Source organism: Suillus subaureus (assembly GCF_016647635.1).
Source record: "Suillus subaureus strain MN1 chromosome Unknown BJ212scaffold_24, whole genome shotgun sequence".
Taxonomy (NCBI): Eukaryota; Fungi; Basidiomycota; class Agaricomycetes; order Boletales; family Suillaceae; genus Suillus; species Suillus subaureus.
In genome coordinates, this window is record NW_024538580.1 from 200 (window position 1) to 13,231 (window position 13,032).

The 13,032-nt window shown below is 47.6% G+C and overlaps 3 protein-coding genes across 3 annotated transcripts; 1 reads left to right on the top strand and 2 right to left on the bottom strand.

Annotated features, from left to right (window-relative positions):
- Positions 1–660: 660 nt before the first annotated feature.
- On the top strand, positions 661–2,013 carry BJ212DRAFT_1275817 (uncharacterized protein; the record flags this gene model as incomplete). The annotated part of the gene is made up of 7 exons (XM_041331242.1): positions 661–794; positions 824–962; positions 1,019–1,209; positions 1,259–1,397; positions 1,453–1,581; positions 1,696–1,850; positions 1,902–2,013. Coding segments are annotated over 7 exons (999 nt in total), but the record flags the coding sequence as incomplete, so codon positions are not given.
- Positions 2,014–5,062: 3,049 nt separating this feature from the next.
- Positions 5,063–8,282, bottom strand: BJ212DRAFT_1275521 (adaptin N terminal region-domain-containing protein; the record flags this gene model as incomplete). Its single annotated transcript, XM_041331226.1, has 10 exons — positions 5,063–5,599; positions 5,653–6,108; positions 6,166–6,406; positions 6,459–6,925; positions 6,974–7,119; positions 7,170–7,383; positions 7,429–7,568; positions 7,624–7,858; positions 7,915–8,076; positions 8,127–8,282. 10 exons carry the CDS (start codon positions 8,280–8,282, stop codon positions 5,063–5,065), a joined length of 2,754 nt encoding a protein of 917 aa, XP_041191004.1.
- Positions 8,283–9,625: 1,343 nt separating this feature from the next.
- On the bottom strand, positions 9,626–12,319 carry BJ212DRAFT_1366719 (rab-GTPase-TBC domain-containing protein). The gene is made up of 4 exons (XM_041336112.1): positions 12,229–12,319; positions 10,940–12,176; positions 10,401–10,886; positions 9,626–10,348 (listed from the first exon to the last, which is right to left on the bottom strand). Exons 2-4 carry the CDS (start codon positions 11,953–11,955, stop codon positions 9,670–9,672), a joined length of 2,181 nt encoding a protein of 726 aa, XP_041191005.1. The 5' UTR covers positions 11,956–12,176; positions 12,229–12,319; the 3' UTR covers positions 9,626–9,669.
- Positions 12,320–13,032: the final 713 nt, after the last annotated feature.

Genomic DNA, 13,032 nt, shown 5'->3' on the forward strand with positions numbered 1-13,032 from the left:
TCTTGTGTAGCCATCTCAGTGCAAATGGTGCCGGAAAATCGACACTTCTCAACCTCATCACTGATGTCCTACAACCCTCTCGAGGCACTACTTCCAAGCATACTGCGCTCAAACTCGCCAAGTACAGCCAACACAGCGCTGGACCAGATATCACACAACAAGAGTCTGATTGAGTATTACTTCCTTATATCTTCGCCAATGCAGGGCAGCTTTATGGAGTCCTTGCGCCGACGCCTAACATTTTCCTAAACAGGCATCTGTTCTGGTGAGCCCTACAGTGATGTACGTTACAGTACTTAATGTTATCCTAAATAGGCAACGCCGCTTTTGAGTCTACTAGGGTCCGACCGACATATAATATGGGAGCTGGTTAGCTCTATCCCTCGTCTCCCTTCTTCCCTTCTTCCCTTTATTATTAATTTTATCTATTCTGTCTGTCTCTATGTCACACAAGGGCAGCACATTGGAACCGCACGTCGAGGATTGGCAGGACGATCGCAGCCAACGATCCCAGGCAGCTGAAGTATCTCTGCAGGCTCGACAGAGACGGAAAATTGCGCAACTGGAGGGGAAACTTGTGACTCTCGAATCAGGACGCGCGATCAAAGAAAAGTAAGTCTACTATTGCATGTATAGAGTTGGCTTCGCTCACTATCTGCAAGGCAGACGAACTACTATGTGTCGCAAGGAAGAGCAATCAGGCGTATTGTTACTCTATTTGATACCATCGAGGACCTTATCACCGAAAATGACCGAAGGTATGAAGTTGAGGATGACGCAGAATCTAGCCTCGAGTAAGTCTGTCGCCTTTGAAAGCTCCCAGTGAACGCTACTCACCTGCATTTTCATGTAGTGAAGACCGGCTACAGATAGGGTATGTTACCCTTACGACCACTTTGTCGTGGCTCCCTACGAAGGCTACAGAAATGGACTATGACGACTACTCACACATGTTGAAACTGGTTTGCTTTTCCTAGGATGTTGGTGGTCAGCTTGGTTGTGACGATTCTTTGTTTAGCTTCGGCAGGGGGCTGACAGTGCTCGAGGTGACGATACCTCAAAGCTCAAGGCTCTTGTCGCTGAATGGGTTAACCGTGAATTCAAGCCCGATCCCCTGGTTGACGCTGACGATAAACATTCTCGTGGGTTCACCAACGATGCATGCGGCAAGCTACTCTGCCCAGCTGAGCTTGATTGGAGCAATCCCGTGTAAGTAGTGCACTCGGAATGTCGAAAAAAAACACTCACTATTCATTAGCGTCAGGGCAGGGATTCGAGATCGCTCAGATGGCCATATTGTGACTGATCTCTCCTTTCCGGCTTTCCTGTATGATAAGTACACCGCCAATCCGAATGACCTAGAGGAAGGTCTTTTCAAAAGCAGAGTTCTTCTTCAGGTTTGTCGCAGTGGAGTAGCCCGATCGTCGTGGTCTCGAACTCACCGATTTTCAGGCGTACAAAGCTGTATTCACATCACCCTCCTCAGCAAAGGATATCGAAGGGGATGGCGATGGCATAGATGTCATCCAGAACAACAGACGCGCTAATAAGTCTGCCTTCGGAGTCAAAGTCAAGAAACACGTCGTGCAAATCATCAAAATGAAAAAAGTCACTCCTCGCTCGATCGCGTACATCGTATGCCAAGTAAGTCTTATTGTCTGGCGAGCCTGACGATAGATGGTGACTACGCAACAGGTTCGATTTGCACTTTCGTCTGTTACCTCGTGGCGGTCTGTTGACGGCGACTTCGACTATGAACAATTCTGGCAGACCATCGTAGACTTCTTCGAAAGGGCCCCTGGTCGAGCAGCACAGCGTAGGGTTGACGTACTCCTCGAATGGTGGACTAGGTGTGTAATGTATGCTCCCCATTCCAAGCTTCACCTGAAATTGTTATTTAGAAAGGTTTTCGGACGGAACAATTGCAATGACCTCACCAGCACGGCAAAGGCCAACATGTCCGTCAACGCTCTTGCAAGGCAGAGGGCACAGCGCGATGACAGCTGCTTTTGATTCGTCCTAAAGCACGGTGATTGGTAGCTTCAAACAGTTGTTTACTTTAAATTCACAATTAATTATCCCTTGGCTTCATGATTGTTGATTGGTGTGAAGCGTGAACATTCGAGTGAATCTAGTGACCATTCTGAAAATACATCTAGACCATGGCTATCCCTGCATTTTATGGTCCTCGCGCTAATGGCAAAATTCAAACTCTGGTTTGCGCATCTGTGAGCTTGTGTTTGATAGGCTGATTCTTAGACAAACAATGAGACTATGCTCATCTCCAAATTTTCTGGTATTCATGCGAATAGCACGATTCAAGCTCTAGGTTTGCGAGATGAACACAATTAGTGATATTTGAGATAGTCAAGTTACGACTGTTATATATAGGCTTTCTATAATATCCCTTTCCAGTTAAGAGAGCTTGTTGCAAATAAATGATCTTGCCTGATGACAATGTAGTTGTGAACACGAGAACCTAAATCAGGGAGGTCCGAATGCCTGCGGAAAGAAGTTCTCCTTACAGTAGGTAAAACGCGCAATTGTCCTAATCCATGGCACAATATAAAACGTGTCCATTAAACAGTAAGTACGGTACTGGGGCAATGCATGACCCACTGTTGTCGAGGCCGGAGGTAAGGGACCATGTCATAAAGATGAAGCGTCCGCGTAAGGCTACAACCTCCTGAGATAGTATCCAAAGCGGAATCACGTGCTGGCTAGAGTGCAGTGGTAAAATATTTTTGCACAATTCACAACTGATATCTCGTGGGTAATCATCACACATCTAATCCAGGTGGCATCAAAATTCACAGCATCCCATATAATCTTCCGCTGCTTACTCGGTAGACACATAGTTGTTCTCTGGAAGATGCTATATTTCATTCCCAGCTTCGAGATTATTAACTTTACTTCTGACGTGGTGGTTGTGAGTCATCTGGCATGGTCCTTAGCTTTACGGGACATGAAATTATTTACTGTTGTTCTCTGAAGGATACCGTATTTCACTCATAGCTTCGAGACTGTGAAGTTTACCTCTGGTGCTACCGTTGCGAGTCCTCTTTCCTGGTGCTCAGCTTTGGCTCCACCTTCCATTTCAATTTCAATTCGAGCAATACGAATGTCTTTTCTGGACCACAAACCTTGCCTAAGACATGACGGACATGAGTCTCTAGCTTGATCATTTGCTTTGTTATCCATATTTTCTTGCTGCTCACTCGGCGAGCACATTGTTGTTCTCTGGAAGATACCGTATTTCGCTCATAACTTTGAGATTGTGAACATTACTTCTGACTGTGGCGGTTGTGAGTCATCTGGACTGGTCCTTAGCTTTACAGGATATGAAATTATCCATTGTTGTTCTCTGAAGGATACCGTATTTCACTCATAGCTTCGAGACTGTGAAGTTTACCTCTGGTGCTGCTGTTGCGAGTCCTCTGTCCTGGTGCTCAGCTTTGGCTCCACCTTCTATTTCAATTTCAATTCGAGCAATACGAATGTCTTTTCCGGACCACAAACCTTGCCTAAGACATGACGGACGTGAGTCTCTAGCTTGATCATTTGCTTTGTTATCCATATTTTCTTGCTGCTCGCTCGGCAAGCACATTGTTGTTCTCTGGAGGATACCATATTTCACTCATAACTTTGAGATTGTGAACTTCATCTCTGGTGTTGCGGTTGTGAGTCCTCCATCCTGGTGCTTAGCTTTGGTTCCATCTTCCCTTTCAATTTCAATTTGAGCAATATGAATGTCTTTTCCCGATCACAGACTTGTGTAGAAAAATTAGGAACACTACGTGTCGTTAAATAGTCAAACAAGACCATGTAATGAACGATAACATAATTATGCTGATGCTTGTGATTGGGTGCTATATATTGTTATATATGTCGTTCTAATTTCTCCACCAGTTCACTGATGTCAACCATGGGTGAAGCTCAATTATCATTTGGTTGTCATATGACTTCCCTATTCTCCTGTCAGTGCACCTTACAGCTTGCGGTGCGCGGTGCGTATCAAAAATCCCCTGCGTCATCTTTGATGAGTTGTCTCTTGACAATACTCCCATTAACTTGGCAATGGTTTTGGATAGTATGATGGAGGTTTGGATACGCATTTTAATGGATTTTAGACGGCCGTCAACGCTGGTGCAGCAGAATTTGGTGGAAGAGGAAGGTTGGAGGAAGGAAAGTTTGTTGATCTCGGATCATTAGCATCCGAATTCCGATATGCTCTCGTTCGAGCTGAGTTCAGTACTTTGTTCAACGTTCACTTCACGTGTGCACAGTGCACATATACTTGGGCTTTAAATGCGCATTACTTGGCCTATACAGAACTGTTCGAGAATGTGACCAACGTGAAGCTGGTTGAATCTAGCTAGCTTTCAAATGAGGTTAAACCAGCTCTTCGTCAGGATCGTCACCTTCACTTTTCAGCTCATGGATTGCGATTATGCTGTAGACTCTCCTCGAAGACGAGTCTCACGCTCTGAACTTTATCCCAGCTGGCAATCTGTCTCGTGGGTGGTCAAGTCGAAAATTTGCCGCGTTCTTCCCAGTGTTCTCAATATTATCTCTACAACTGGGGCCAGTCCTACTTCCCACCGTTCATTCTCTCCTATTATCGGTGCCTGTGTTCCTTGATCTCCATTCCAGTCGTCATCATATCTGGTATGTTTGTGGCCTCTGGTACAATCAAATACCCGAAGAGGTCCCTCACGGACCCCGCAGGAAATAACACAGCTTCCATACTGCTGCATCGTTGGCCTCCGCTGAAGGGACTTTATCGCACTGACTGTATCGTGAGTGTTGTTGTAGTTCAGCTACTAGTGTTATATTATTTTTGTTGAGCCACGCACACGTGAGATCGGCTATCTCGTTCGTATGATAGTATCAGGTATGTAGATACAATCAATACAGCATGCAAGCAGATATCAATTGAATCACAAACTTATTTCAAGTGAGCGAAGTGGGTTTGAGAGAACGGATGCTGCTGTAGTGATTTCCCTAGGTATCCACACAAAACGCGCTGGGGATGAGCGCCCAGGGCCAGTACAATATTACATCAATGTATAACTACTGTACCTTCATCCCCTGCCTTCATCTCTGGTTTCACTGTTCGTTTCTTCTTTGCTGTACTTGTTCGTTTCTTCTTTGCACGTGTGACTTTGATGGGCTCTGGAGTGCTCGTGCGTAGTTCGTCATCAGGAACTTCGTATGATTGGAAAGAAGGAAGGGGAGGTGGAGGCGTCGCGGTGACGTCAAAAGGATTTGGCGTTTGGCGTCGTGAGGATGGCACGGGAGTTGACGGTTGCGGTGTGATGACAACGCCCGCAGGCATCTCGCCCCCTCTTTCCACGACAAACGACGGAGGAGTAGATCGTATGGACGCGCTGCTTCTCAGCCCGGGAAGGCGGGGTTCTTCTGCGAGGGCATCAGCCATGTTCATGTGCGTGGAGAGAAATATACCTGGCAGTGGTAAGGGACCGTCTAGTCGGACAACAGGGATTGAATCGACATCCTCTGCGGGTGGCTTCTGAGATTGGTCGTCCATGATATAGTATGGATCATCCCGAATTCGTTCCAGCCGCTCGGCCTTAAGCTGCAGAATGTTAGTTAAGTCGATGCGATGCGGAGAGTGTGGTTAATGCATACCCTTTCTCGTTCAGCTTTTTCTTCAGCTGTCTCTTCTTCTTGCGGTGCAAGCTCCTCCCGGTAATGGTCCTCCTTCTGCTTCTTCTTCCCACTCTTAACCTTCATCCTGTTCGCAGACTCCTTCCCTTTCCCTTTCTTGTTCCTCCTGATCTTCCGCTCAGTCACGTCGCCATCGTCACCCTCTTCTGCAACGCGATCTTGCATTGACGGGACAATCCACATATCCAGGTCAAGCCCGTCAGGAACGGGCACACTCGCTTGCGCGATGGATGCAACAGGATTAAGTTCATGCGATGAGAAGAGTGGTTGAATAAGGTAGAGACTCTTTGGAAAACTCGGTTCTAATACGGGGTCGAAGGCGGCTGCACTCAGGTCCGAGAACCCATTTTCCTGCTTTGGTTTGTACATCGCTACGTCGCGCTTGATGAAGATAAGCAGCTGAAGAATGTTTGCAGCCTACAATAATGAATTGATTAATTTGCGAATCCCTAATCGCTGACCCTCGTCACTCACACGTTCTTGGACCTCGATCTGGGTGCTAGATGCAAATTGTTCCATCTGTTCAATCATGATATCAACGGCTTTCTTGAGGTCTTCTAGGAAGCTCTCCGTCCACTGCTTTGCCGCTTCAGAAGCCCAGTATCCAAACAGCTTTGTGGCTGATTGTATGCACACGGCGGTTATGTCAGGCCTCAGAGACGCAATCTCTGGTTGAAGTAAGTAGGGGATGAGTTCGTCCGGCGCAGAAAGCTCGCTGTGGTACGATCGTTCAGTATATCGGAAGGGAATGAATTATTAAATCGTACCCGCAGTACTCTCCGCATATCCAAGCCGCCGCCCACAGCACCTCGGAACAACTACCCTGCTCACCTGCGTGCAGCAAGAACGTATCATCAGACAGTACCTTCACCATCAACTTAACTGCATAGCTCCTAGCCGCTCTCACGCGTCCGACAACGTCTACTAGTTGGTCGCGAATTTGCGTGCCGATGTCGACATTCGATACGTATGCGAGGTCAACGAGGACTGAGAGGTACCATTCAAAATCGATGACATTGTCATAGGTGTTTTGAGAACACATTGTCATGATCCTTTGTGACAGGACAAGGCGGTAGGCGGTGGATTGAGATGGTGCACCTGGGGACTTTGCAGGAGCAGACGGGATGATGTGTTGGGATAGGGATTGTACTGCAGACGGAATGGCGGAGGACTCGGGCTTGACAAGATGCGACAACACCTGTTGCACAATTGATTGTAGATTGTCTCGATTGACCTGCAGAATTTGTATTATACAGGAAGAAGAAGTCTCACGATGACTTACGAGTGCTGAGAGCAGATCTAGTGCACGCATACGGATGCTGATATCTTCATCATCGACACTCGAAAGGATTGTATCTTGGTGCTCTGCGACCAAATGTGGGTGTGTCGGTACAATCTTCACCATTGCAAGCAAGGCAATGTACTTCACTGTAGCTCAGTTAGTCGTACCCACTCGAAGGACAAAGTAAATCACAGACAATTCTGATCCGGATCCTCGATGAATGCTGCGAGTTTTGACACACACATCCGCGCAAGTGAGTCGCCAGTAGTTCCCTGTAGCATATTACCGATGATACATGTGTGTACACACTCGTATAGAAGGGATATCGCGGACGTCGTGGATATGAGGTCAGTGATCGGTGGTTGTAGTTTCTTCACTAGCCGCGGTTCATGAGGCGAGAGAGAACCGAACTAATAAGAGTAAGCGGGCTCGTAAACAGCAAGCGAGGTCCGTACCAACTTGACGATTTTGATGAGCATCCAGTTGTTGGACGATGTGGTTAGGAGATGGAAAAGCTGCGGGGCGAGCGGAAGGTAGTCTTGGGGGTCTCTCCGGGCAAGCTCACATAAGACATTTACAGTCGCGCAGACTACGCCTGGGTATGTGCCTTGGTTAAACAGAGAGCTTAATATGGTCTAGCTTGGGCTGACCTGGATCCGGATCTTCTAGCTTTTCCTGCAATCGGCCAATACCATGACGGAGAGCATCAGGGTACTTCTGAAACACCCTGTACATAGCAGCAACTGCTCTCTTGCGTATGTGGGGTCGGGAGTGGTTGAGCATGCCGACCAACTCAGGATTGAGGTCGCGTGCAAGGTCTGCAGTCATAATAGAAGAAACACCGTTTAGAGTAACTGCGACATCTGCAGGCGTTGAACTTAGATCCTAGATGTAATTCAATGGTGTGTTCACAGTAAAGGGCAGGACCCTTTGCCTCTCACCTTCTTGAGCAAATTGGTAGTCAACATCAACACGTCCGTGTCCTCATTGAACGACTGGACGGCACCAAGATATCCCACACTCTTGATATGAATCTTGGGGGACGACATGACCTCTACGATGTGAAAGGAGGCCCAGCTCATGTCATATCCTAGCATGTCCAGCTACAAAAGGATGTTAGGCTCGAAGCTGGTCGAGAGTAAGAGCAACGCACATATGTAAGTTTCATAACAGCGCCAGCCTTGAGCTCCATATCCTTGCTCTTGATTTCACGCCTGATCTCGTCCATGGCATGTCCAATGAATTTGCTTTCATCGTTCTTGTTAGCCCGCAAGCCACGAATGAGATCCTGGAGCGTCCGCTCCCACATGGCAAGAATCAACGGTTATGGGTCCCGGAAAGTATGAGGCAGATGTATTGAATGACGTTGGCCTTGAGCTTGACAGGTGCGTAGACGAACTAGACCGATGACAGATCACATGATAATCGTCAGCACGTCCACTGACTCCTGAATAATAGATACAAAGATCTCACAGAAGAGTTCACCTGTCTCGCAATTCTTCTTCCTTGAAATTGTCAGGTGCTATTCACGATGTCGCTGCTCCAGGGATGTTACAGCAGTCTATAATAAATTACATAATAACTCATTGGGGACTTATTTTGGTCTCGTGACCAGTTAAGTAGAACGCGTTGTTTACGGCAATTTATGACATCTTCTTTATATCGTACCGTCAACGTCTCATAGGTATGTACCCACTGACATGCACGCTGGTGTGTCCTGAGAACACCATATAACCCACGTTTTAGGCTATTGTACCAATCTTAATCATTCCCTTTCAGCCTTCATCATCATGCCAATTGGCTGCAATATTGCATTTTCACTGATTCCGTCCAGAACAAGACTGGCCAGAGTAATTTAAGGCATTGTTATATTCCCTGAGAACTTCGATGGGTTCAAGTACGCAGTCACCATCCGTCCGCTGCTTCCCACTGTCTTCTGGTATCTGGGAAACATGACAAAACTACCAACAAAGTCAAGATGGCTCTGATTCGTGGCTCCACTAGCCGACCATGGATCTGTCGTCGCCTTCGAGCCCTCCAAAGATCTACGAGGCGAAAGCCATGCCCGAGTTAACATGAGGTTCAAGAACTGAACGCGGTACAGCGAGCACTGCCAGCTTAAGATGTGTAGCAACATCATCACTTTCAGCTCATTCATCAAGAAACTGGCTGTCAGTACTGCATTTTTACCATCACCTTTGAACTGCTTTGGGCCAACGGGGATGTTAAACCCAGTGGACTACGGTCAATTCCACGAACGATTAGCGCTTATCTCATTTGGATTTCGTTCGGGCATCAGATGGACTTTTCGATCGGATGGAGAACACTTACACTAGTGCATTGCAAGCATCAAATGATTTGCAGAGGCTGTGAGCATGGTGAGTAGCCTCGTACGGTATCTAGGTGCCGATCCAGTGGCATTGTTGGTGGGCGAGTGAGGTTAGTGGATAACTCTAGTAGGAGCGTTCATATGGTACTACAGCCGCATTAGGATTCATAAAGATTGCATTTAACTGGTTCCATTAATGATGCGAACAGTGGCAATGAGAGTGAGTACAACGACGGTGATGCAGTCGCAATATATACCAAGAGTTCCAATAACGATGCAAGTCTGATATCAAGACGAAGGGGATTAAGGACGAAAGCAGTAGCAAGGAGGGGGATGGGAAAATAAATCAAGAGGAGAGGAGGTAACGCTATAGAAGGGCTTCGCCATCCTTACCTGAAGCGACGAGCTCGTTCCAATTTTGACGCCATCGCGCCATCTGCGATCGCAGCTTTTTGTCGCCGAGCATGCGTTCTATCCAGGATAGGAGTGAGTCGTCGTCTTCGGGTACGAAGAAAGAGGATAGAAGGGAGAGTATGGTTTCGAAATTGGCGGAACTGGATGTGATGTGGTCTATTGATTGAATTAAAGTAAGGATCGCTAGATAAATAGAGAGCAACACACCTCGATAGACCCATACGACGGAGATTGCTACCGCAATGAAAAGGTCTTCCCCCTCTAAGAGATACGCGTCCCATAACCGGAGCTGTGTCTGAAAAGGGACGGAATTGGCAAAAAGCGTGATGTACCACTTCGTCGCGTATGAAGTCGTAGAAATCATGTGTTTCTTGAATGCAGCATACACGTCTGGCATCTTCGATTCCATGATTCGTTCTTGGACGTAAATGGCCTGCAACAATCCTGGAAAACCGGGGGAAAAGATGGTGTGCATGTTGTAGGTATCATGTAAGCGGGAAAGGGCGGCATAAACTTTTTCAGGTTCGAAGTAGCATAGGAGAGTCGCGGCTATGGGACCCATGCCCTGCACGTAGCCACACTGATGGCATTGTAACGAGAAGGAGTGTAGGACGTGGAACAGGGAACGTTGACTGAAGTAAGGGGATCAACCATGGCAAGGTCAAAGTAAGCACTAAAACGTACCCAAGTCCGTACCGCGTGTGAAACATGATATGACCGCTGATAGTTCTTGGTACATCCAAGTCAATCTGAATGTCGTAGCTTGAGGGCTTCTCCAAGCCCTGCGAATAATGATTTCCAAGCTCCTCAACCGCCTTACGTCCGGATTTCGAAAACCGATTCATGAGCACCTCCCAAGCTGCCCTTCTCCATCTGTCAGGGATCCCCTTGTATACCCTCTGGCGAAGCTTGTGCGCTTTTGATGCTTTGATAACCCACGATTCTACATTTCCGCCGTCGTCTCGACTAAGAACTTCCAGCATCCTGTCCCACTTGGCAACCCGCATCTGTTCCTTGAGCGGAGATGAAGCTGCGGGTAATGAGCTGACGGACACAGCATGGCTCGGTGCTGATTTCGGACCAGCTCTGACTGAAGCTAATCGTTTAAGCAGAGGACCAGATGGGAGTAGAACCAGTCGATCGTGAGATGGTACGGTGAAAAATCCATAGCTAGTTGCAAAATATGAGATTTAAGAGGATGTACTCCTCTGATCCAATCTCACCGATCTAAGCTGGACAGCACATTGAGTTCTTCAGCTTCTAGGTCTCGTGATTTCTCTGAGGGACCAGCCAGGGCAGCCTCCGCGCGTAGTTCGCTTCCTCTACTGGCACGAATTCGTGCGCGTGTGCGTTCCACGCCCTCCTCGTGGCCATCGCCTCTGACACCAATCACGTCGAGGTGTGCATACGTACTCCGCACGTGGAACGCGTCCAGGTCTTCACCTTCTGAGGGCACCAGCGACGTTTTGCTAGAAGGACTGCTTAGTTTCGATGGCTGTTTAGTGGTGGGAGAAGAAGATGGCGTTTGAGAGGATGGTGGGATTAAAGAAGACGTTGGCTGTGGGGGGGTGAGAACCAAAGTAGGTTCAGGGACATGGCGTTCTCTACTTCTCGACCGTAATGGTGGGCGATTATGGGGAGGCGTAAGATGTGATACAGGAGGTGAAACGGCGTCTAGATCAATTGAGGAACTACATGAAGTGAGAGCACTTTGGGAACGAGTTGGGATGGGAGGAACGCGCTTGGAACGTGTAGGAAGTTCCAGAGTGTCTCTTCCATGAGAATTGGCACGATTCAAAAGTGGGGGTGGATAGGATAAGTTGGCAGAGCCATTCGAGGTCGCCGATAGCCGTGTCCGATCATGAGGATTCGACAATGTGCCAAAGGGCTTCATGTCTGAAGACAGGTCGATAAAACTGGTGTCTGTATTGGAAACATAGGAAGTTCTCTGATTAAAAAAGTTACTGTAACGGAAGCTGTCCCCCAAGGACAAGTCAAGTTCTTTGGAAGGATCCTCGAAGGTTGAAGAGGCAGTCCAGCTGGTTTGCTCTTCGTCGTCGCCGTACATGGAGTATATGGTAAATATGGCAGATTCTGTTGAACTGCGTTCCCTGTTTGTCGATGATGAAGAATAAAGCTCTGGAACGGAGGACGCTGTCGACGATGGTGATGACCTCGGATAACGACTTGGTGATTGTTTTGGTAGCGCAAGAGTGGTCGACGACGACGGAGTCTCCATAAAATAGAGAAGTTAGGCGAAAAAAGAACTTGAAGAAGAAAAGGGAATCGAATTGAAGGAACGTCGGAGGAAGAAGCTTGGGAAAAGTGTTAATACGCCCTTTGAGAACTTTGGATGAGAGATTTCAATGAACGCCGATTCAGGCAAGTCACTAGTAACGGTCAGTCTGCAACAGCCACACCGCAGCACTGGCTGCCAGCTGGCATGGCAATTCACTCATTCTCGTAAGTAGTCCATGTCGCTTGCACATAGCAATTCCAGACCGTTTCATACAAGATCCTGGCCAAGACAAGCCCGGTTTCATGATATGATCAACGTCACACTAACTTTAGGATGCCGCGGCATACTAAACTTGTATCCACAGAGTGAGAAGTACCCTAGTGTTCGTGGGCAATATCATCCTACAGCCATTCAGGTGGTCTCAAATTGACAGACCTTCCCACCCATAACTTACCCTCGAGCGCGTGGCTGATAGGGTTGTAATACGGGGTATAATATGATCCTCTCCAAATATCAATTCGGACCGGCACTCATCTTAAATCTCCCGAAGTGTCCCATGGCATGTGACGCACAACATCGTCACTGAACCCTTTCAAGTTGCTGCCGAAGTAGCCACTTAGTGCCAGCCGCTACCAACACTGTATGTAGCGATGAGATCAGTCCATAGACCGCCAATCCCAGCAGCAATGAACGGCCATATTCCGCACTGACAGTCTATCTTTTCCAAAAGCAATCAGGAGCAAGGGTGGAGTTCCAGCGCCGCTGACAAAGGACTAGCTAGCCACCGGCGATTATTGAGATCGTTAAAGACGACGTGGAAATTGGCAATGTAGGGCAAGCAGAAACGACACTCCGGACGATACCTTACTGCTGGTAAGACAAGAAGTAGGACAACAAACTATCAAACTGATTATCTGGGTCCCTTAGAGCAATAGTTGTTCGGTTCGAAAGGAGGCCAAGCCTCCCGATCTGAATTCCGAGGCTCTCTATAGACTCCATAGAATAAGTACGATGGGCTCAGTTCACAGACCACCGTATCCTTGCCTGATATAACCTGCGCTGGCAGCTTGTATTTTG